The sequence below is a fragment of the Triticum dicoccoides genome, chromosome 6B, assembly GCF_002162155.2.
Source record: "Triticum dicoccoides isolate Atlit2015 ecotype Zavitan chromosome 6B, WEW_v2.0, whole genome shotgun sequence".
NCBI classification, from domain to species: Eukaryota; Viridiplantae; Streptophyta; class Magnoliopsida; order Poales; family Poaceae; genus Triticum; species Triticum dicoccoides.
Genome location: NC_041391.1, coordinates 680,527,184 through 680,552,025, shown reverse-complemented (window position 1 = coordinate 680,552,025; position 24,842 = coordinate 680,527,184). Strand labels below are relative to the sequence as shown.

General features: G+C 50.2%; 2 protein-coding genes across 2 annotated transcripts; one reads left to right on the top strand and one right to left on the bottom strand.

The window, feature by feature from the left end:
* Positions 1–9,981: 9,981 nt before the first annotated feature.
* Positions 9,982–10,854, top strand: LOC119322071. The gene has a single exon (XM_037595579.1). It carries the CDS (start codon positions 9,982–9,984, stop codon positions 10,852–10,854), a length of 873 nt encoding a protein of 290 aa, XP_037451476.1.
* A 1,235-nt stretch (positions 10,855–12,089) lies between these two features.
* Positions 12,090–12,584, bottom strand: LOC119321485 (mitochondrial import inner membrane translocase subunit TIM17-2-like). Its single transcript, XM_037595145.1, has one exon. It carries the CDS (start codon positions 12,582–12,584, stop codon positions 12,090–12,092), a length of 495 nt encoding a protein of 164 aa, XP_037451042.1.
* Between the last annotated feature and the right edge of the window lie 12,258 nt (positions 12,585–24,842).

The window sequence follows — 24,842 nt, the reverse complement described above, 5'->3', positions numbered from 1 at the left end:
GGGCCGTATTGTCTCCGGGCGTGAGCACACGGAGCCCCTTGCACGAGGGTATGCGGTAATTTAAGCATATTGACGCCGGGCTCGTCGAGGCGTGTCCGGGATAGTAGGGCTGGATTTGTGGGCGGCTGTCTAGGCAACCGCACCCCTGCCCGTACTTTGGGGGTCAATTTATGTTCCCTTGTAATGAGATGATGCCCTTTGGACCGGGCATTTTAAGTGTAAGGGATGCGTAGTGCGGTATTGCGTTAAAGCGGGCGAAAGCTTCACGTCCCAGTAGCGCTTGATAGCAATTTACAAATGGGGCGATGTGGAATGTTAGCTTTTCGCTTTGGAAGTTGTCGGGTGATCCGAACGTGACTTCTAACGTAAGGGAACCCATACTTGGGGTATCCGAACCTGGCGTTACTCCTTGAAAGGAAGTGTTGCCGAGGTGGATTGCGACTGGGTTTACCCCTAGTTTGCGGACTATGTCCTGATATAACAGGTTCAAGTCGCTGCCGCCATCCATAAGGGCGTTTGTAAATTGGAGTCCGTTAATGATTGGATTTAAGACCAAGGCAGTCCAGCCTGCGTTCTGGTCTCCTCTAGAGTAATCCAGATGATCAAAGGTGATTGGTTGTAACAACCAGTGGGGTTGCTCCTCCGGGGCTGGCTGTACGGCGCGTGTCGTTGTAGGTGCCGTTCTATTCTTCCCCTTCGTCACATGAAGTAGATTTACTGTCTTGACTTCTTGTGGGAACTTCTTTTGTTCTCCGGTGATCTGCTCATGGGGTGCATTGTCATCTTCGCTTGGTGTGTTGAGCCCCTTGTGTTCGGCGTTGAGCTTGCTGGACTGCTTAAAGACCCAACAATCTCTGTGGGTATGGTTTGCAGGTCTCCCTGAAGTGCTGTGGATTTGACATATTTTGTCCAAAATTTTGTTGAGGTTGGATAGCTCGTCCCTATCGTCTTTGGGGGGCATCTTTTTCTGATTTTGCCGAGAGCTTTTGAATCTGGCGTTTACTGCCGTGCTCATCAGGCTGTTGTCCTTTATCCGACGCGGTTCTTTGTTACGGCGTGGCTTCCCGTTCCCATCTCTGAGTTCGGACGTATTCGGGTCGCTGGTGCTGCTTCTTGCCAACCAGCTATCCTCTCCTGCACAGAAGCGGGTCATGAGGCTTGTTAACGCGGCCATTGTTCGCGGCTTTTCTTGGCCGAGGTGTCTGGCAAGCCATTCATCTCGGATGCTATGTTTGAAAGCTGCTAGGGCCTCTGCGTCCGGACAGTCGACTATATGATTCTTTTTGATAAGGAATCTGTTCCAGAGCTTCCGCGCTGATTCTCCGGGCTGCTGAGTTATATGACTCAGATCATCTGCATCCGGGGGCCGGACATATGTCCCTTGAAAATTTGCCCGGAAAGCATCCTCAAGCACTGCCCAACTTCCCATGGTGTTTTCGGGAAGGCTTTTAAGCCAATGCCGGGCTGGCCCTTTGAGCTTAAGGGGTAAGTATTTTATGGCATGGAGGTCATCTCCTCTGGCCATGTGTATGTGGAGGATGTAGTCCTCGATCCAGACTCCAGGGTCTGTTGTTCCGTTGTCTGGTTCTATGTTCACTGGCTTGAATCCGGCTGGGAATTCATGATCCAGCACCTCATCGGTAAAACATAGGGGGACTGTGGTGCCCCTGTATTTAGGCGTGCCACGATTTTCGGGTATTTTTTGCGTTGCATCACTCATTGGAGCTTGCTTTCTTGGCCTATAGATGGATCTGGTAGGGCCAGTTTTCTGATGCGAATTCTTGGACGGATCGCGCGCTATATTGAGTGCGGCGTCCTTTGACGCGTGAGATTGATCGTAGGGTCGTCTATCCGACCTTGTGGCTTCCTTATTTTTTGACTGTGGGGGCTTTATGGCCTCTTCGTCAAATTTTGGTAGTAGTTTCCGCTTCGGATAGCTCTTTGTGTGGCGACTACTGCTGTACTTGTGCGCGGTATTGAGTACTTTGCCCCATCTGATCCTGAGTGCATCCTCCGCTGTCTTGAGCCTCCGCTTCTGCTTTTTCAAGCTACGTGCAGTGGCGACAAGCCTTTGGTGGAGGTTCTGATGTTCCAGCAATTTGTCTGGTGTGAGGTCATCCGGGCTATTATCCTTCCCGGGGATTGGTTGTTCGGATTGTCCGCCCTGCTTGGACGGATGCTCGACGGCATGTTCATCATCCGTTGAGTCACCCTGCTCTATGGCTGGGTTTTTGTCGAGGTGGGGCTTGGCCTTGCGCTTATGCCGCCGCTTTGATTGTTTTTCGAGGGAGCGATCCCTGGCCGCATCCTTTTGGTCCTCGTTGTCGTTTCTGTTGTGTGTGTCCACCATGCATACATCGTATGATGAGGTGGTTTTCCGGAGCCCTATAGGTGCTGATTCTTGATCGTCTCCTTTGTCGGCGTTCATACCGTCGATATCTTCGGAGTCGAAATCGAGCATGTTGGTTATATCTTCGACAGTGGCTATCAAGTGGGTGGTGGGTGGGGTTCGAACTTCGTCGTCCGCATCCCAACCACCCCGACCGTAGTCCGAACGGGGTTCTTTCGACAAAGAGAGGGGCTTTAGCGAATTTAGGATATCGCCAAAGGGCGAGTGCTGAAAGACGTCTGCGGCGGTGAACTCCATGATCGGAGCCCGATCGGGTTCGATCAAAAGGAGTGCAGAATATTCAGAGTCCGGAACGGAGTCCGGCACCTTGGAGTTACCGGCCTTGCAAAGGACTTGGCAGGTATTCGGCTCTATCGCCGTAGAGATTGCGGCTCCTGGGGCGGCGTCCAACCGTCCGTCCCTGGCTAGCGCAGTCGGCTCCGAACTAATGGTCGGAGTGAACACCTGAGCGGCGCTCTGGTCGTTGTCCGGCGGCAGAGCTAGATCATGCCCATGAGATAGTGCGGCGCGCCCGGTCGTGACCCGAATCCGTGGAAGATCAAGTCCCCGCGGATGTCGGCCGTGTAGTTTAACCTTTCAAACCTGACCTGATGGCCAGGGGCGTAGCATTCGATCTGCTCCAGATGGCCAAACGAGTCGGCCCGTAGTGCGAAGTCGCCGAATACGAAGATTTGTCCGGGGAGAAAGATCTCATCCCGGACCGCGTCGTGATTGACGAGCGAAGAAGCCATCGGGCCTAAAGGCGACGACACAGAGGAACTCTCAATGAAAGCACCTATGTCGGTGTCAAAACCGGCGGATCTCGGGTAGGGGGTCCCGAACTGTGCGTCTAGGCGGATGGTAACAGGAGACAAGGGACACGATGTTTTTACCCAGGTTCGGGCCCTCTCGATGGAGGTAAAACCCTACTCCTGCTTGATTAATATTGATGATATGGGTAGTACAAGAGTAGATCTACCACGAGATCGGAGTGGCTAAACCCTAGAATCTAGCTTATGGTATGATTGTTCTTCGTCCTACGGACTAAAACTCTCCGGTTTATATAGACACCGGAGAGGGCTAGGGTTACACAGAGTCGGTTACAATGGGAGAAGATCTTCATATCATATCGCCAAGCTTGCCTTCCACGCCAAGGAAAGTCCCATCCGGACACGGGACGGAGTCTTCAATCTTGTATCTTCATAGTCCGGGAGTCCGGCCAAAGGTCTTAGTCCGGCCATCCGGACACCCCCTAATCCAGAACTCCCTCAGGGACGACGTCACCACCGTGCTCGGATCCGGCATCACGCCAATGCCTTCGGCCGCCCCCAATCAGATCGGTGAAGGAGGATAGCCAACGCGAGCGCCCACCACAGCTTAGGACCGCCGGACGGCGCCCGAGCCCGACCACCCGAAGGAGAACCGATCTGGGGCGGGAAACCCCAGATCCGCCGCCGCCAGCCCCCGCAGCGCCGTCGGGATCACATCGGGCCGCCGCCCGAGCGCTCCAACTCCGCCTTCATGCTGTACGTCCAGGGACGCCGATGCATCTCAGCCAGAGGATCCTCTCGTGAAGAAAGAAGGAAGGCCCGCCGTCCGCGGCGGCGGGGAAGAAGGGGAGGAGGGGGGTCGAGGGCAGCGGCGGTTGGGGCGCCCGAGTCTGCCCCCATGGAGGCGACGCGAGCGAGCGCTTGATTCTCGTATACAACAAAGCGTTAATCATCAAAACAGTGAATAGCCACTCCCCGCCACGATGCAATAGTTTGTCAGTTGGTGGTAAAGGCCAGACTTGTCGCATCTCATTCCAAACCTCCACAGACCGCGGGCACTCATTGCTAGGTGAACCACATATCCGACCATCACCTGTGAAAGGGACGTGGCGTCGCAATTTGCAAGCACCAGTCGGCAGCGCGCCCACTAGCACTTTCCACGCAAACGATCGCATTTTGGGTGGAACCTTCGCCTGCCAGATGAGATTCCAACAGGGGCACTCACCCTCGGGTTTTGTGCTGCATGCGCCGGGTACGTGTTTACGTTTATGTTCTTGCATGGCTAACTGATAAGCACTCTTGACTGCGAACTGACCAAATCTTCCGGGAAACCATGCAAGGAAGTCACTTCCTTGGCTCGGCGACGACATACGAATGCTTCTAATCACTTGTACATCAGCAGGCCAGAAAAACCGATTAAGTAGTTGTACATTCCAAGCTCCAGTTGCACTTAGAAAATCTGCACTTTATTTAGTCTGCATCTCCCTTTTGGGGTGATTGGCCTAAGAGACGGACCACACGGGATCCAAGGATCCATCCAGGTTTTTATTTTATCGCCATTGCCTACACGCCAAATCATTCCTCTTTTCACTAGCTCCAAACCATGCTCAATGCCACGCCACACAGCGGACCCGTTTCCAGAAAAAAAATGGTGTCCACCAGATTCATCGTAGGATAGTATTTTGCACTTAGCAACCTTGCAACCAAGCTTTCCTGATGCATGACTAGTCTCCAAGTTTGCTTAGCAAGGAGAGCCTGGTTAAACGCACGCATGTCTCGAAATCCCATGCCACCCATCTTTCTCAATTGTGTTTGGCTCATGTTTATTTAGTTGTTTGGCAGAATGGCATGATCGTACACATCATGCTTCTCTCTCTATGGTTCAGTAATTTTGCACTATATATGTAAGAAAGTATTGAGCAAATGGCTCTAGTTTGCATGCGTACTCCTTCACCATCTTGTCGCGAGTCCATGGGTGATTAGAGTTTCTTGACCTTCCGTCGGCGCCGTCATTGGTCCGGCTCGTCTCCGGTGGTCTTAGGGCCGTGGAGGCATAATGGACCCCGGCCCATGTCGACGTGACGGTTCCTGCTTCAGGTTTTGGGCATTTTTTACGTCGATCAGAGTTTGTGTCATGCTTAAGAAGGCGTGGAGGCGACAACTCACCTCCCTGAAGATGAAATAAGGTCCTCACGGACTAGACCCTATCCCGGCGGTCTGAGCATCGTTCGAGGGCGTGGGGAGGTGTGTCTCCTGCACACAACCAACAGCGATACACGCACACAGCGAGCACTCACATGACATATTATATTTCAAGCCTTCGTTGACCACCACTACTACCTCAAAGCCTTTCTCAATAAGATTCATCTCTATCTTTAATTTAATGCATAACTTTTATTTAATAAATTAGAAGAAGCTTTGGTATGCACCAAATTAAACTAATCATATTCTTGATGAGCATATCAAATACCAAATCATTTGTCTCAAAAAATAGACTGCAACTTTGATGTTCTTTGATGATTATAATATTTATGCTATTTGAAGTGCAAGTAAAATCATACGCATGTTGTCTATTTATTAATGAACTCAACTTGCAAGACAAATTCATATGGTAGAAGTTTATATAATCTTACCTAATACACTAGAGACCACTATTGATATTTTTTGTAGATTGTATGCTTTATAAATCTTCACCATGATATTTAATGATATTAATATATATGAACACACACATGCATATATATATATATATATTAAAACTGCATAACAAAGAGAGAAACGCTATAAGTATTATTTAGGAACATTTTTATGTTGTTAACTATGCTAGCTAAGTAATACAAAATTTTATCACTCCTTCTGTTGTACTAAAGTTCCGACAGGTAATATGAATCAGAGGGAGTAATTAAAACTATAGTATTATAAAACAAATAAGTATTAAAGTTTATTATAAGTAATATCAAACCAGTCTTAGTTTCCAAGACGAACATTTCGGTCATGGTCGCCAGCGGGTAGAGCAGCCATCCTACATCGCTATGTTTCAATGAGGCAACCTGTGTTATTTGCCATCATGGTCGCCAATGGATAGAGCAGACATCCTACCTGGCTATGCTATCGAAAGAGGGAATCTATGTGATCTACGGGATACCTATCTTAGCCGACAAGACAAACAAGCCAGAAATGGTCACCAATAGAATTGGCGTCATGTTCGATTTCACCTTTGTAGTCGACTTCCTTGTCCATGCCTCCGCCGACTACCTTCTTCGATTCCGATTTGACATGGTAGTCCTTCGAAAGGTGTGGTCACGCACTTACATGAATGGATCACAATGTTTTTCGGTTTTGCCATGTATTTGATGTCTATCTTCAAAATGGTAACTAAGCTCAATCGCACTCCGCAATGTGGTGTCTTTATAGAGTTGTGCACTAACCATTTTTGCGTGACTTTTTATATTGCTGTCCTGAAGAATGCCAGTTGGGTAGGCTCTCACTATTCTAGTTTATATAATAGGCTCAAACTATATGATTTGACTCAAACACATAATCCTCTACTGATTTAACATTAAAAATAACACTGTTTAAAGAAACTTCTTCCCCTCGAAAAGACTAGAGTAGGAAACAGAGCCCTTGAACGAAACGCCGAGGAATGCCTTGAGCTTCGCATGACTCTCACTGCGTCTTCCTTGAATTTTTTTTCGTACCTCAAGAAAAGAACCTTGTCCGACGTCGCCCTTCCAATACCCCAAGTGCTCCCACAAAGAGCAGTAGGGTGATAGCCCCTCGCAGCCTCGCAGAACAAACAATAGGCTTCGTCCAGCCCCATGCCAGAACCCTGGTAGATGTTTTTGTCAAAGTGCCACCGAGACGCAAATGCGTCCTTGGGCTCTCGGTACAGGTACATGATGCGATGGCCGCTACATGAGCTTGTCGTCTCCAGCGGAAGCAGCGATAAGGGAACATGCATGGAAAGAAGCCGAGGAGAGGCAAGTGCGTTGAGGTCGTCATGGTCCGCAAAAGGGCCACGAAACTCGACGCACGACACGAGGTGCTGACAGTTGAGGTGGACAGTTGAGGTGTACAATTCACGCCACCTGAAGGGCGCCTTGTATTCACATATATAGGAATTACATGCCTTGCTAATCAAGGTGAATCAGAGAGATCCCAACTGAAATATACTGCAGGGATTCGGTAGGATTACATTCCTATTACATGTGCGTCGTATGGTAGCAAGCATAAGCTGGAACGGAACTCGGAGAAGAGCTACGAGGATAATCCTTTTGTCATAATGTCAGCGTACTGATGCGAGGATGGTACATGAAGAACCCGGACCTCACCAAGCGACACCTTCTCCCGCACGAAGAGGATGTCAATCTCAATGTGCTTAGTGCGATGATGCTGGACTGGATTAGAGGCCATGTAGACAGTACTAACGTTGTCATAAAAAACAACAGTAGCAGTCGTCAGGGGGTGATGAAGCTCACCAAGCAGCTGATGAATCCAGCAACACTCGGCTACAACATGAGCAACTGCGCAATACTCTGCATCGGCACTCGAGCGAGACACGGTAGTCTGTCATTTAGACGACCAAGAGACGAGGTTATCACTAAACGCAGTACCCAGACATGAAGCGCCTAGTGTCAGGACACCCCGGCCAATCAGCGTGGGAATAAGCAGTAATTTCCACTGAGGATGAGCTGGAGAGATGCAAGCTGAGATCAAGGGTGACCTTGATGTAGCAGAGAATGCACTTGACCAAGTGCATGTGAGGCTCTCTGAAATGCATGCGTGATGTCTGGACGTGTCAGGGTGAGATACTGCAAAGCACCAGCATAACTCCGATACTCCGTGGGATTAGAAAGAAGAGGGCTATCCTGAGTTGAGAGCTTGCACTTAGTGTCGATAGGGGTGGCCGGCGGTTGACAATCAATCATGCTAGCGCGCTGTATAAAATCCAGCGTGTACTGGCGCTGAGAGAGGACCATGCCAGAGGAGGTCCAAGTGACGGAGATGCCGGGGAAAAATGACAGGGTGCCGAGGTCTATCACGGAAAACTCTGCATGAAGCTGCTGTGTGAGACGTCGAAGGAGCTGGTTGTGGTGATGACAATGTCGTTCACATACAAGAGGATGTAGGCAAGATCGTGTCCATGCTTGTAGATGAACAGAGAGATATTGTTCCTCAAAAAAAAACCAAGCAAAAATATCAAAATGCATACGGAACAGCTCAATTGTTTTTTTTTAGGGTTGGAACAGCTCAATTGTTAGTTGTGGTAAGACAATCGTTTTCCTCCTGTTCCTGGCGGCTGGAACCCTAGCCGCCGCCAGGAGACCCAATCTTCCAGCGCCGTCCTCCGGCGGCTCCCCTCCGCCGGCTACCTCGGTCGTCGGTGATGAGGGGGGTCGCCGGATCCACGCGTGTGGATCATTTTTACTTTTTTGTAGTTTAGATTTTTAGGCTGTTCATCGTCTTTGTTTCGGCGGCGACGATGACAACGCTGAATAAAGATTCTTCGGATCCTTCCTTGACAAGGCCATCGGTCCTATGGTTGGGGATGGATTTGGAAACCAGTCTGTTCAAGCAAGGATGGCGTGGCGGCGGCGGCATCCTCGTGGTGGACCTGTGTCCTCGGGCTCCGCCGTTGCGACGATGTTTGCTCCAGCATCGGCGCGGAGCTTGGGAGGTAGTCCAGGAACGGATGCGGATTGTGGTCTGCATAGACGACATCTGGAAGACGGAACATGTGTTGGGTTCATGGTTCGTGGATGGCAGGTATGGTTTCCTTCTGCGACGTCTTAGTCGCGGTGGGGTGCCATATCTGGAGTTCGATGGCGTGTCCGGGGTGTTGCCCCGGTCTGATTCGTTCAACGGTAAGGGCTTCACTTTTGGTGAGCCACCTTGGAGGTCCGCAAAGCTGCATATCAGCGATGGAGCCGCGTCGAGCTCGGGTGAGGAGGTGATCCATCATTCTTTTCTTCGGTGGTTGCTGTCGTGGTGCCGGAGGCAGGTGATGGGCGTTGGTGTCAAGCTCAAAGATGTTCTTCTATCTTTTCAGTTTTGTCATGTCGGTCCTTACGTGACTTGTACTTTAATTTTTATGATATGAATGAGATCCGTATTATCATGAAAAAAAGTTGTGGTAAGACACATGGGCCCCATAATTTCTAACGGGCTGGGTAGAGCAAAGGAACCAAAACGGGTAACGTTGTGGAAAAGGAAAAAAGGGACATTGACAGTTATCTCGGCAAAACTCAGGTGGGCTCCACGGAAAAAAGGGGCTACGAGCGAAACGCTCTGTGCATATTTCCTTATTATTACCTGACCCGGAATAACTCAGCGAGATCTAACTGTTCCACGCGCACGTCCCGAATCAAAACCGCATCCTGCCTTGTCGCTGACGGAGTAGTGGTGGCAAGCCGAACGGACTTGGAATCAGTTTTCGTCGTAGATTCCGACTCGAACTCTTCCCTCCCAGCCAGCATCTATATAAACCAATCTCTGACCGCATTGGCACACCTGCACCACTTCAATCAGTAGAGCCACCCACCACATCGGCTTTTGACTGGATCTAATTCCTTCTTGGGAAAAATGATGGGCGGCGGTTTGGATGAGAGGTCCTCCTGCTCGTCGTCTAAGCGGCGACGACGGAATAATGATCATGCCGAGAGGCTGCCGCGGAAGCAGCACCTTTATCTGGCGGTGGATGACTGGGAGGGCGGGTATAGCATCCACAAGCTTGACGCCGACGACATCTTGGACGATACAGAAGGAGGTGGCGGAGGAGAGCACAAGCTTCTCGAGCACGCTGCCATCCGGATAAAGACGCCGATGTGTGGCCGCATGGAGTTCACTGCTCTGGGCACCAACATCTTCGTCGACACCAACCCGCATAACCGCGGCGACCACGCTCCCCCAGCCGTCATCTACAACACGGAGACCGCAGCCCTCACCGTGGGCCCGCGTTTTCCATGTGGGATTGATCGCCTAGCAACTACCATAGCTGTCGGCAAAACGATATATGTCTTGACAACCGCAAACTTGCCTGATCTCCCATGTTTGCAAGCCTTGTCGTGGCGCAGAGTCGCCGCAGACAACATATGGGATCCATACATGGATTGGTCCTGGAACAGAGTGCAGTCACAACCACCGTTCAACGGAGTAGACATCGTCGGCTACGCGTTGCACCCGGACGGACGTACCATCTTCATGTCTACAAGGAAGGGAACCCACTCCTTGGACACCAGCAACGGCGTGTGGGCAGACCTTGGGGACGACTGGGTTTTGCCCTTCAAAGGCCAAGCCTTCTTCGACGCAGAGCTAAATGCATGGGTTGGGACGGATCGCAAGGGCGCTGGATATGTTTGCTGCTGTCAGGTTGCCTCACGCAGCGCCACCACCAAACGGCCGCTGGAATGCAGGGTGCTCAAGGAGAAGCTGTTTCGCCGCAACAACGAGGAGCATTACATGGAGGATGGCCGGCACAAGGATGTCACTCTTACCTACATGGGCGATAGCAGGTTTTGCCTCGTCGAGAACATCGTATCCAGCAAGGAAGCCATCGACACTGTGCTCCATGTCACCTTGTTTGGCCTCAAGTATGACCACATGGGAGAGCTCCAAACTAAGAGTCGCCGTGGCACTAGGTCCTATGCAGTGTCCAAGAACACTCGTTATTTCTCTCATGCAACATTCTGGATGTAACTGAGTATTCAGCCTCGACCAATAGGTATTACTACAAAAAATTAGTAGAAGAAAAAGTGTGTTTTCATGGTTTCTTCTTCAGCAGATTTGTATAAGGGGCAGATGGCCAATGTTGTAGTGTCTCCCTTTTAACATACTAGTAATCAAGCACGTGCAATGCACGTTGAACATCAAATATGAAATCTGCAAAAACTTGACCTATATGCTCGATAACACCCAGTGGTGTGCGGGAATATTATTTTTCTTTCTTCCAAAATGTGGAAAAGATTCAAACATATACAATTGCGCCAAATCTTAGTACTCCCTCCATCCCAAAACATATACAACGCTATCGAGTGCGAGATCGAGGAGCAACTCATGGCGGAGCGTGGGCGCGTTCGTCGTCATCTACGTTTACCCCCTCGTGGTCGAGGAGCACCTCACAATCAAGCATTGTCGACTCCACAAGCGAGCCGAGGGCTATTGCCCAGCGTGCATGGTGAAGAAAAGGCGCGAGGGGAGTTATTTGCTGAGCTCAACATGTGCCCACGGCGCCGAGGCACTGGGCTCCAACAAGGGCAAGGTGACATCTTCTGCAACGAGGATTGGGGTAATTGCGTGATATTTAGATTACTTTGAGTGCTTTGGAGTTCAAAGTGGCCGAATTATGTATTGAGAGGTTAATTTTTTTGTGACAGAACCAGATGCTAATTTTTTATCTTCTTAATAAATTATTTGTGAAGGTGGTTTAATTAGGATTTAAAATTTGAAGGCTACGATTCTGCTTCTTCCTCCCAACCTTTCGTCCCATTAATTGTTTCGCATGAGAATTAAGGAAGAGTGGATGGGCCAGGAAACACAATTTCTCATTGCACAGAATTTTTCATTGGATCACCTGCTAGCTAGCTATAGCACCTTGCGCCGACGCCTTGTAACAGCAACACTCTACAAGAATATACATTCGCTTTCATATACTCTAATTTATGGATACAAAATTACAGCATGCAAAGTGGAGTACTCCCTCTCTCTCAGTTTACAGGGCGTGCGCGTACCCCTAGGTCGTTAATTTAACCAACCTAATATAAGTCATATATTACAAAAAATATATCAATATAAACTTCAGATGTTCTATTTTCATAAAATATAATTTTATGTTATATAGTTTATATTAGGATGGTCAAATTGGCAACCTAGGTATACGCGTAGGACTTGTAAACTGAGACGAAGGGAGTAGTAAAACACAAAAGTAACATGAATCAAACACGACATGTGTCGGCGGGAATCCCAACCGAGGAAGCAGCCAACTCATGGGCTATGCGGCGCTCCTCTGCCCGTGACCGCCGTGTTGCAAGGAAGCGTTTTATGCCATAATGGGCCACGTCGGCGACCATGCCCAGGGCCGCGCCTCTGAGCCCGGTGCGGCAGGCCGCGCGCCTCCCGTGGCGCATGGCGAAGAGGGCGTTGGTGGCGCCCCAGGCGACCGTGGTTTCAAAGGGGTAGTCCGGGGCCACGGCGCACCTGACCGACTTGGCGGCGCCATACCAGGCCGCAAAGCTGCCGATCCTGAGCACGTTCCTGGGGACCGCCAGAGCCCCGCCGAGGAGGCGGCTCCCGCTCGGCGAGTTGGTGGCGCCCTTGGAGAAGTACATGGCGGAGCCGAGGACGCCGCCGGAGATTGCGTGGCGGCGGATCCGTTCGGTGATGCTAGGCGACGGCGGCATCTTCTCGGTCGTCGGTGTTGTGGTGTCCATCGATCAATCGGCTTGTTTGTCGGTCGGGCTTCCGGCGACGGAGAGGCTTGGATTACAAGTTGGCGAGGCGATCTAGATCGGGGGCTTGCACTTTCGACGTCGGGTCGAGTCTCGGGAGGTTTGCAATATATGGAGTTCCCACGTCCCGCCCTCTACATACATGTACGAGTCGGTTGTTTCCAAGCCCGTTGCGTGGCTGTTTCCAATACGTGTGTATATAGAGCTTCCAATTAATACGGCTGCCCCCCTCAATTTTTTTTAATACGACTGGCTTGATTTCATGCTACTACGGAAGGCAAGGACTTTGTACAGAGAACGTTCCGCTGTGGCTCCGTGTGGGGTTCAATATGGTTTCAGATTTGGGCAAGGAACTGAGCCTTCCTGACGCCGACCTAGCTGAGTTTTTTTTTTTGAGACATCGATGACCCAGCTGAATTTTTTTTGAGACACATGGGGTTTCAGCCAACCGTAAAAAAGGACCCTGATAAGTGCCACACATGTGGCATGAAGCAATTCCGGCCTGGCGCCTTTTGATGGCAACTTTAGTTACAAGGGTATAGCAACTTTAGTTGTGAATCATGACAACTTTTTGTTTGGATGGCAACTTTAGTGTAAAAAACAGCAGGGCGGTTTTACTTCGTGCCACACGTGTTGCACTTGTCATTTGAAAAAAAAACTTTCATAGAAGGCGAAGGGCAAGCTTCCACCACAGTCCGGTGAGTAGGGAACACCACTCCAACTCGAATGCATGCAAAACAACTCCAATGCTGAAGGGCTAATCCTAAACTGATCAACAAAGCAGTGTCTCATCCAACGGTGGTCATCTCTAGAGAGCAACAACTCTAAGCATACTCTCCTTGTCGACGTACCAACCACCCTTTATTGCCGAAAAGAGTCGGCAGGTGGGTGGGGGGACTCAGACAACCTTGAGAAAGTTATCGTCTTGGACTCACCCGCGACCGCATACATAGCGCCCTTAACGAACAACTTAGCTCCGCGGCGATCACCGAAAGAACACAAATAAATACCTTCCATCCATATCTCCAAAACAATGCTCCCAATAGAGGAATGACATCAGCGACGCCACCATTGCTGGTCTGAATCCGAACCTAGGCTTTCGCCTGAAAGACAACCATACAGGCAGGTGTGTGTGTGTGTGTGTGTGTGTGTGTGTGTGTGTGTGTGTGTGTGTGTGTGTGAGAGAGAGAGAGAGAGAGAGAGAGAGAGCAAGGTGCTGACACACCACAACGACGCCTTCAAGAAGGGGAAACAACGCCGACAGGTGTCATGGCCGCTGACACGGATTGAAGATGGGCAACACTTTCATCGAAACGTTGCGCACTTGCAACCCAACCCACGTGAATGGGGACACCATCCATGTTAGTTCACTCCACCGCCGTTGCAGCACCTCGCGGAAGAAGACGCCTTGCCACGCCCCACCACACAACGGAAAGAAACGGCCATCACATCCACACCAAGTCACCACCGCAACCAACAACATCACCATGGCGCCAAGCAGCAGCCGAGGCTCGACAACAGCACAACAGCCGAACAACCAGAGAGGCCCACGGTCTAGACCAGCTCAGCAAAGATCCAGAACCGTGGCCAGTCACTAGCGCTGGGAGATCCACTCGCGGGCCTAGGCACCCAGTCCAACAACGCCAGGCGTCCGCGGCCGCGTCCGCGGCCAAGCCACCAGCCGTCCCCAACCACCACAAAAAGCGCCACGCCGCCGCCGCCACCACCCAGCTAGCTCTGTTGCGCCGCCACCAACCTGCGCCCACCGTCGTGCCTCGACCCGCCCTTCATCTGAATCACGTTGCCTCGTCAAAGCAGCAGTAGCCTCCCGCGGCTCCCGCTCCAGGAGCCAGGCATGGGAGATCCCGCAGTCGCCGACCCCGCGCGGGCTTTGCCCGGCGACGCCCACTGGAGCGGCAGGGGAGGGGGAGCTCCTATACGGCGCTGCAGGCGCCCGTTGGCGGTCCTGGCGTCAGTGAATGCAAAAAAGCTCGCGAAAAAAACAAAAACAAAAGGGGGTCCCCAGGTTTCGAACTCAAGACGTCATGTAAACATACATGCGCCATTAGCCACCAGAGCTACTAGCTGTTTGTGATAAGTGTCAGAGGCAAGACCCACTAACAGGTCGTGGTGCTATTTTATTGAGCAAAACCATTCATCTATTGTACCACTTATTTTTTTTGAATTATTTGGAAAAAAGATAGTGATTTTGAAAAAAGTTCTTCATTTTGGAAGGAAACAGTTCATTGATTTTCAAAAAAATTCATCACATTTAAAAAATGTTCACATATTTTGAAAAAACAAATTTGAAAAACGTTCATCAAATTAGAGAAAGGTTCATCAGTTATGAAAAATGTTCACCGATTTTGAAAAACGATCATCGTATTTGAAAAGAAAGTTAATTGATTTTCACAAAAAGTTCATTGAATTTCAAAAAAGTTCATAAAATTTGAAAATAGTTCATTAAAGTTGAAAAAAAGTTCACCGAATTTGAAAAAAGTTCATCAAATTTGAAAAAAGTTCATAAAAATTGAAAAAAGTTCATCAAATTTGAAAAAAAAGTTCACCGAATTAAAAAAAAGTTCACCGACTTTAAAAAAGTTCATCGACTCTGAAAAAAAGTTCACAAATCTAAAAAGAGAGTTCATCGATTTTATTTTATTTTTGCAAAAATTGAGAAAAGTTCACGCATTTACAAAACAAAAAAGAAACAGAAAAAAGATAAGAAAAAAAGAAAACCGATCGCGTTCTGGAGAATAATAGAAGGAGAAAAAATGAGCAACCTATCACATGAGTTGGGTTATCCCAAGTGGTTGCTGTGTTGCTACCGCATGGTGCAACTTGCAAGTTTGAATCCCTTCGGTGCACACCATTTTTCAGTTTTTACAGAAAAGGAGAAGGGAAGGGAAGGAACTGGGCCGGCCCAAAATAGCGCAGGGGGTTGCGCGCTGCAGGCGCCCGTTAGCAAAATGCCCTATAACGGGCGCCTGCAGCGCCAAATAGGGTTTGCCCAGGGGAGGAGTGGTTCGGTGGCGGAGCCCGGCGGCGAGGGTTTTCGCGCTCGGGTCGCTAGGGGGTTGGGGAGGGGTGGGCTGGGTTGGGTGCAAAGCCGGTTTCGTTGGCTGGAGTATGATTGCTGCTAGCTTGATGGGCTTGTGAGAACTCAGTAAACCGATCCTGGGCCGATTCCTTGACTTAAGCCTACTCCGGGGAACCCAACGCAAAACAGTGGTTGTTCATGATAATGGACTCATTCTCACATGGACTCTTTGTGAAGCTTTCAGTTACGCTATGGGCACTTTGAAGTGGCGGAGCTTGACAGAAAAAGTTGGGCGGGCTAGACTAAAGGAGAGCACTGTTTTTTGTCCTCCGGGTACTTTAGCAGAGAAAAGACCAAACCAACTGTACTGGAATCGGTGCCAATACCCTGGTGCACCTAAAAGTTTATAATCCTATATACAGGATTGCATAAGACCTAACATCAAAAATACCCTACTCACATTATCTCTTTGTTCATGTGGACGTGGATATTGCCAAATTTGAGGGCACAATCTAGGGCCTCCATGCAAGAACTCAATACCTTGGAAATTTCATTTGTTCAAGCACCTTCATTTTGGTTATGTTGTTGTTCCAATTCTAAGCAAGGGCAATACATGATCTTCCTTAACTTTAATTATATAATCTCTTTTCCTTTTAGAAAACAAATCAATCATCCTCTTAGTCTGATTTTCCTTGCCCATAACTACCTACGCTGTAATTTGTATAAGATGTAAGGAACTGAAAAAAAATCAGGCTATTAATTATCAAATGGCGAATTGGGGAAGATATTAGTTTACATGTTGTTCTGCATGTGGCGGCTGTACAGGTAGCTGTTGCTCGAGAGTGGGCTGGCAGGAACGACGCGGCCGTGCAGATGCCGTCGTTCACTCACTGCAGGTTGGTGCCAGTGCAAAGAGTCAGGGGAGGGAGTGGGCGGCTCGCCCCTGGCTGCACGATGAGATCCGCAAGGCGACGAGAGATTCTTTTTTTTTATCAGGAACACCTTGCATTCCACATTACTCTGGGCCAACCACATCAGTGGCCACGGCATCAGTTACAGCGGCGGGGAAACCTGACTCCCACATTAGCAGGGAACTAGGCTCCGCAGACGAGCCAAGGGCAGCCAGCACATGCGCTGGGCGATTACACTCACGAGGGCAGTACAAGATTTTGTGCTCACTAAAGTTTATCTGCAAGAGATACTTTGCTTCATGGAAGAGGACGCCTAGGGATCCCCGGTCTTGAGCATTTGACGAGAGAGCTACCTGCAGGTTCAGACAGTCCGTCTCAAATAGAACTCGACCCATACCATACGATTCAGCAAGCTGGAGTGTTCTGAGCATTGCCTCGGCCTCCCCCTGAAGCGCACAAGTTAGGTGCTCAAGTCTGCCCACCGCTGCCAGGAGGATATCACCTGAATGATTCCGGACTATGGCTCCCCACCCACCGACACCGGACGCCGCGTGAAACGCAGCATCCATGTTAATCTTGACAAACTCTGTTGGAGGTGCACACCATTTGTGGGCAGGGGTCTTGTTAACTTGGTACTCCGTTTTGCCGCTCAGAAATTCAGTCCACTCATTGGTGAGATAGGTGACCTTTGCTCGAAACGCCTCCACTGACAGCCTCTGCTTCTTGTGGTTTTCGGTGTTACGCTCTGACCACCACGCCCATAGTAGGTAAATTACTAGGAGTTTAGTCTTCTCTGGGAGTTTGAGTACAGCAGCAAGCAGCAGCTTTGGCGTTTCATACTCGAGAAGACTCTGCCGGGTCTGTTCCAGGCCCAGGTTCCTCCACAATTTCCTTACCTCTTTGCATCGCAAGAACAGGTGTCCACCATCTTCGAACTGACGTTTACAGATAACACACCTTGCATCCAGTTCTACCCCAATACACTGGACGTTCCTGAGAAGTGGATGACTGTTATGGGCGAGCCTCCATAAGAAGTGGTGAACCCTAGCCGTGCATTTAACTTTCCACAAAGATCGCCAGAACAAGCACTCCTGGTGCTGACCGTCAGAGCTACCTCCAACCGGATGTGCTGTATGACGCTCCAGGCTATCCATGTGAACCCTGTATGCCGATCGAACTGAAAACATTCCTCTGCTGTCAAAATGCCAAGCCACAAAATCGTCGTACTAGTCGCATATTGGGATACTCAGGATGGCCTTGGCTTCCTCAGTGCAAAAAGTCTGTCGAATGAGCTCCTCGTCCCAGCGATTTGTATTAGGATCCATCAGTTCAGATACCCTTGTAAGAAGGTTAGCACCCTGCTGGGTCCGCGGTTGTCTTGTGTCAATTGAGGGGAGCCATGGGTCCTTCCATATCTTGATGTTCTCTCCCGACCAAGATCTTGGATTTCGTTTTATGATTTTTACCGGTCAAAGGCGAAATGGGCGAAATCCGTTTTTTTCGGAAAATTTCAGAAAAAATTGGACGAAAAGCACAAAACAAAATTTGAAATTTAGAACGAAAGATGAACGAAATTTAAACGAAAAATGACCGAAATTTTCTGAAAAAGGCTTGAACCAAGCAGAATCGCATTCAACAGGTGAAAAATTGAAGTCGAATCAACTGATTTCCCAAGTAACAATCGTTAAACTAAACACAAGATACGAAGGGCAAAGGGACGGCCTTCCCAAGCACGTAGTGCTGTAGCTCAAACCCCGGCACTGCTGGCGCCTACATCCGCCGTTGACCCGGTCTTCGCACGCCATGGAAGAAGTGGATTGGAAGTAGAAAAAGGAGGAGGATGTGGACTGCAGTGGAGAAGGATGGGATCGAGGAGGCAGGGGGCTTGGCTTGCATCGCTCGCAGGCGGCAGCCGCCGCCGCCGCTGCTGTGTACAGAGAAGCGGGGGACGCAAGATTAGGGTTGAGAGGCTTCGGTAGAGCTTTTTTTTTTGTTTTGTTTTTTTTTGTTTTGAGAAAGCGGTAGAGCTGTTTATACCATCTGCGAGCGTACCTGGACTATGGGCTGGGCCGGAAATTCAAAATGGGCCGAAAGTTTTGGCCGGCTTGTATTTTTACCGGGCCTGGACGCGTTGGGCGAATTTCGGACGAAAACCTGAAATTCCGGACGAAATTCAAAACTCTGCTCCCGACCCAACACGCCAGATCATCCCCTCCTTCACCACTTGGATACCTTGGAGCAGACTTCTCCAAACATAGCTCATGCCCGGTATTGGTACAGCCGTCAAAACATCCCCCTCTGAGTAATATTTGGCTTCAAAACGCGCGCACACAGTGAGTCTGGCACTTGTATGAGTCTCCACACTTGTCTAACCAACATCGCCATATTGAAGGAGTGTAGGTCCCGGAAGCCCAGGCCACCTTGCTCCTTCGGCCTTGTCATCTTTTCCCAACTAACCCAATGATGCTTGTCTTCATCCTCTTGATTAGCCCAGCAGAAATTGCACACCATCTGGCTAATACTCTCACAAAGAGCCTTTTGTCAGGTCAAAGCACGCCATGGCATACGTGGGTACAGCCTGGATCACCGTCTTAATTAGGATCTCTTTGCCAGCTTTGGAGAGCAGTTTGATTTTCCAGCCTTTCAAAATCTCCCAAATTCTGTCCCTAAGGTATTCGAAGCATCTTTGTCTGGACTGCCCCACATAACTAGGAAGACCGAGGTACTTTCCATTCCAACTTTCACCGTTGAGACCTAGAAGATTCAGAAACATTTGCTTCTTTGCGTTCGGCGTATTCTTGCTAAACAACACCGAGGACTTATCTTTGTTAATCATCTGGCCCGACCCCCTTTCGTACTCGTTCAGAATCTGCTGAAGCACTTGGATGCTGTCGTTTGTGGCTTCGAACAGGAGTAGTGAGTCATCCGCAAAAAGTAGGTGGCTCACCGTCGGGGCTCCCTCCGCAAGTTGGATTCCTCTGATCATGTTTACACTTTCGGCATGCTGGAGCATCGCTGACAGTCCCTCGGCGCAGAGTAAGAAGAGGTAAGGGGAAATCAGATCCCCTTGGCGGAGCCCTCTCCCAGGGAAAATAGTTTCAGTAACAGCCCCATTCACCTTAAATTTATATGTCACAGTCCGAATGCATTTGCTGATCAGCTGTACAAAGCTTGGCAGAAACCCCAACTTCAGCATGACCTTTTCAAGGAAACCCCACTTGACCCGGTCGTATGCTTTGCTCATGTCCAGCTTAAGAGCAGCAAAGGAGGTTCTCCCCGTCCTCTTTCGCTTAAGGAAATGTGTCATTTCATTGGCCAAAATTGTATTATCCGAGATAAGCCTACCTTGAACAAAGGCACTTTGGTTTGGAGATATGATTTCCCCCAAGATACATTTCAACCTGTTGGCAATAACCTTGGACACGAGTTTGTACACAACATTGCAGAGGCTAATAGGGCGTAGATCCTTCAACTTCTTGGGGTTCTGCACCTTTGGGATAAGTACCACTAGGGTGTCGTTCCATCCCTCCGGTATACTGCCGCCTCGCAATACATGTAGCACCTCACGAACCACATCATCACCAACAAGATGCCAATACCGTTTATAGAAAAGGGCCAGAAGCCCATCCAGGCCAGGAGCTTTAAGGTCTCCGATATCATCCAAAGAACTCTTCACCTCCTCTGGTGTGAATTCCGCCGAGAGGAGCGCATTCATTTCTGGAGTTACCTTGGGGGCAATGTGGTTAATAATATTGCTAGTATTTGCACCTGCACAGAAGTAAACAAAGAGGAGAAATAGTTAGAGATTAGTTTCTCTCGTACGGTAACTTCTCTAGAGGCTTGAGAGGTGGACCGTATCTGTATTGCCTCCCGCCTCTGCTGGCTGTACTGCTAGACGCCGTAGCAGACGGAGCGGCTGCGGCACCTGTCTTCTTTCGTGCTTGCTTACGAGGCGGAGGAGAAGGACTACGACGCGCCGGAGCAGCCGGGGCGGCGGCGGATCTCTTCCGCCCTTGCTGGCGAGGAGGAGAAGGAGGAAGGTGTGTTGGGGAACGTAGTAATTTCAAAATTTTCCTACGCACACGCAAGATCATGGTGATGCATAGCAACGAGAGAGGAGAGTGTGTCCACGTACCCTCGTAGACCGAAAGCGGAAGCGTTATGACAACGCGGTTGATATAGTCGTACGTCTTCACGTCCGACCGATCCAAGCACCGAACGTACGACACCTCCGTGTTCTGCACACGTTCAGCTCGATGACGATCCCCGAACTCCGATCCAGCAGGGTGTCGGGGATGAGTTCCGTCAGCACGACGGCGTGGTGACGATGATGATGTTCTACTGATGCAGAGCTTCGCCTAAACTCCGCGACGATATGACCGAGGTGGAATATAGTGGAGGGGGGCACCACACACGGCTAAGGAACGATCTCGAAGATCAACTTGTGTGTCTTGGGGTGCCCTCCTGCCCCCGTATATAAAGGAGCAAGGGGGGAGGCCGTCCGGCCCTAGGGGGCGCGCCAAGGAGGGGGGAATCCTCCTCCTAGTGGGAGTAGGATTCCCCTTTCCTAGTCCCACTAGGAAGGAGGAAGGGGGAAGGAAAGAGAGGGAGAGGGAGAGAGGGGCCGCGCCCCCCTCCCTAGTCCAATTCGGAATCCCCATGGGGGGGAGGGGGGCGCCACCTCCTGGGCTGCTGCCCTCTCTCTCCCCTCAGGCCCACTAAGGCCCAATACTTCCCCGGGGGTTCCGGTAACCCCTCCGGCACTCCGGTTTTCTCTGAAATCACCCGGAACAATTCCGGTGTCCGAATATAGTCGTCCAATATATCAATCTTTATGTCTCGACCATTTCGAGACTCCTCGTCATGTCCATGATCACATCCGGGACCCCGAACAACCTTAGGTACATCAAAACATATAAACTCATAATAAAACTGTCATCGTAATGTTAAGCGTGCGGACCCTACGGGTTCGAGAACTATGCAGACATGACCTAGAACTGTTTCCGGTCAACTGATTATATCAAGAGGATTCAGTCTGAGGGCTACATTGATTCGAGCGGGGCTGCAACCTAGGAGCTCAATTTGGGCGGGGTGCCACCGATTATTGTGGAGAATTTGGAGAGCACGGACAGAGGGCGGGCAGAGTCGTGCCGATGGCGAGGTATGCGTGCAATACTGACTGTACTCGGAGGTGAAGACCGACAACGTCATCAACTTCCTAGAGCGAAATATCATATATCACTTCGGGATTCTGCACCACATCACCTCTGACAATGCCAAGGCCTTCAAGTCCAACAAGATGTACATGTTCATGGAGAAGTACAAGATCGAGTAGAACTACTCCACCGGCTACTAACCTCAAGCCAACGGGGCGATCAAAGCCTTCAACAAGACGCTCGGCAAGATACTCAAGAAGATAGTGAAAAGGCACAAGAGAGACTGACACGATCTTCTCTTCGAGTCCTTATGGGCATAGCGCATTACAGTCCGTACCCCGACACAGGCTACTCCATTCTCTCTCGTTTACGAGAGTGAAGCAGTCCTACCATTGAACGTCCAATTACCCTATTTACAGATGGCTCTCGAGGAAGGACTCACCCAAGATGAACAGGTGCAACTTCATTTCCAGGAGCTTAACGCCCTCGAAGAAGAACGACTTCATGCCCTGCAAAACTTGGAGCTCTACCGTCAGAACATGGTGAGAGCCTATGACAAGCTCGTCAAGCAACGCGTATTCCAGAAGGGTGAGTTGGTCCTCATGCTCAATCGTCCCATCGTTCTTTTGACTATTTACTGTAGAGCAACAACCAGTCTTTTTATTCCAGAATTTTTTGCCTAGGCCTGTTTAAATCTGCTCATAGCCCCACCCGAAGTCGAACCCAGGACCTGGGGTGCTACTAAGGTCACTTCAACCACTAGGCTACATGCCCGTTCGCCCGTCGACCCATCGTCATCACGCACAAGTGAAGTGGAAGTTTGAGCCAAAGTGGGAAGGACCATACATCATTGAGCAAGTCTACAACGGGGGCGCATACCAGCTGGTTGATTCCCAGGGAGCCAGGCCTATTCCCCCAATCAACGGAAAGTTCCTTTATTTTTTTTCTTAAAATGTTGCCTCTTTCATTGTCTTTTGTTTTTCCCTAGGGGAGACCCTTTTTCAGTGGGCGCTCAGATCCATCATGCACTCTTCGTTGCATGTTGTGGACGTTTTCTTTGTCTCCCGAATTTTAATGGACTCAGACCCACAACAAAAAACCGTCTATCCCCTACCACATCATATTATTGATTAAAGTTTGAGATTTTTATATCTGTGCCCCTGGTTCCTTAGTTGTACTCATTCATCCCTACACTCTTAACATTTTCTCACTTTTCCCACTCACTTGGCTGAAACTCTCACAAATGGGAAAACTGGACGTTGCCGTCGGGTCAATGGCTTGACCGTTAACTCTGACTAGTGGGGCCGCGTAGGCGTGCATGCAACTGACCGAGGTCATGGGGTAGCACGTGTCCATGGAACATGCCAGAAACGTCCCATCGTATAAGAGGGGAACCACCTCGCCCCTACCATTTCCCCCAAATCCCCTCCCTGCTGCATCGTCTCCCTCTCCCCCACCGCGTCGTCTCGCTCTCCTCCACCGCACTGTCTCGCTCTCCCCCACGGCATCCTCTTCCTCACCTTCATCGCCTCCCTCATACCGATGGCAAATGCTCATGGCGATGCCCGCACAGCGGCCGGAGATCTGTAGGGCGCGGTGACCACGACAGATGCAGTGCAGGACATTGGCGGCGTCCACGGTGGTGCGGGGAAACTCACAACCGCTCTTGTGGCTGTGGATGTGGAGAAGGAGGTGGCGGGCTCCGGCTCGGCGCTGCCGGAGATGAAGGTGACGGCGTCAAGCAGCGCAGTCCATCCAGATGCGCAGCCTGGCAAGGAGAAGGTGGTACTGGAGGTACTTCCATTTGCTTGTACCCTAGTTGCAATATTTAGATGGGTTGTAGAGTTAGTTTCATTGGTTGGATTGTGATTCATAGAGTAGTACATATGGTTAGAGTAGTTGGTTTGAGGGATGGGGTTTTCTGTATGGGGGATGTGCTTTTTTTTGTATGGGGGCTTTTTGGATTACATTCGTTGCAAAAATGCTAGACAGATCTTAATGAAAGATAGGGATCTCTGTGCTTAAATGCTACACGTGATTATTAGATTTGTTTTTGAGTGCTACACAGATTGGGGTTTTGAATGTTACAGACATGTATGCTTAAATTTGTTTCTGAATGCTACAAAGATTGATGTTTTGGATGTTATATGCCCAAATGGAATGCATTAATTTTGATGTACCTATCAATTGATTAAGAACTTACTTGATTCATCAGTATATAAATTTGTCCACAATATGTGTTATATTACCGAAAAAGGGTTTCCTCCCGCTTTGTATACAAAGCAAACAACCAAACATCCAACGGTAGGTGCTGGGGCGGAAGCAGCACAGACACGCCCAAAAGGAAAGAAAGAGAAAATACAAAAGAGACTAAAGCCAACAACGGCGGATCGACAAAAAACGAAGAAGCCTCGAGGCCGCTGCGCCCACCGGAGATCGCCCACCAAGCTCCGAGCTTCCGAAGCGCCGGTACTAATCAACACCTCCAAGAAGGACCGCGATGATGACGACGCTGCTGCCAAGGGTTTCCCCCGGTACGCTGTGAGGAGAGAGGAAGGGTAGCCCCGACGCCCTTCAGGAATGTCAGGCGGTACCCACAAGCGCTACCGCGTCAGTGTCGGCCAAGCTAACAGAGATTTCTCCCGATCCCAACCACCACCTCAGGCACTCGAGAGCTCGCCACAAAACAGACCCTCACCCTGCGCCAACCCGGTCACGAAGGTTCTCACGCCGTCTCCCCACGGCACCGTGAAGCATGGTCCGCACAAAGAAGGAGAGGAGCCGGGACTAGGGCAGCAACACCGTCGGCATGCGGGAGGGCCCCACCTCCACCGTCGCGACGGTAGCTGACCGGGCGCAATAGCAGGAACATACCAGACCCGTGGCCGCACAGGCCCGGCCGGGATCTCCGAGGCCCGTAAAGTTCCCGCCTTCGCGCTGCAGCCGGCACGCCGTCGACGCCGCCGCCCCTGTCCAAGCCGCTCCCCTGCCTCCCCGTACAGAGAGCCGCCAAGTGGAAGCACCACCATCACGTGCGCCGCCGGCCACCACCACCAGGTCGCCGGACCGCCACCGGCCGAGCCGCACCACCACCGCACGCCCGCAACGGAGGGAAACCAACACGGCCGCCGGG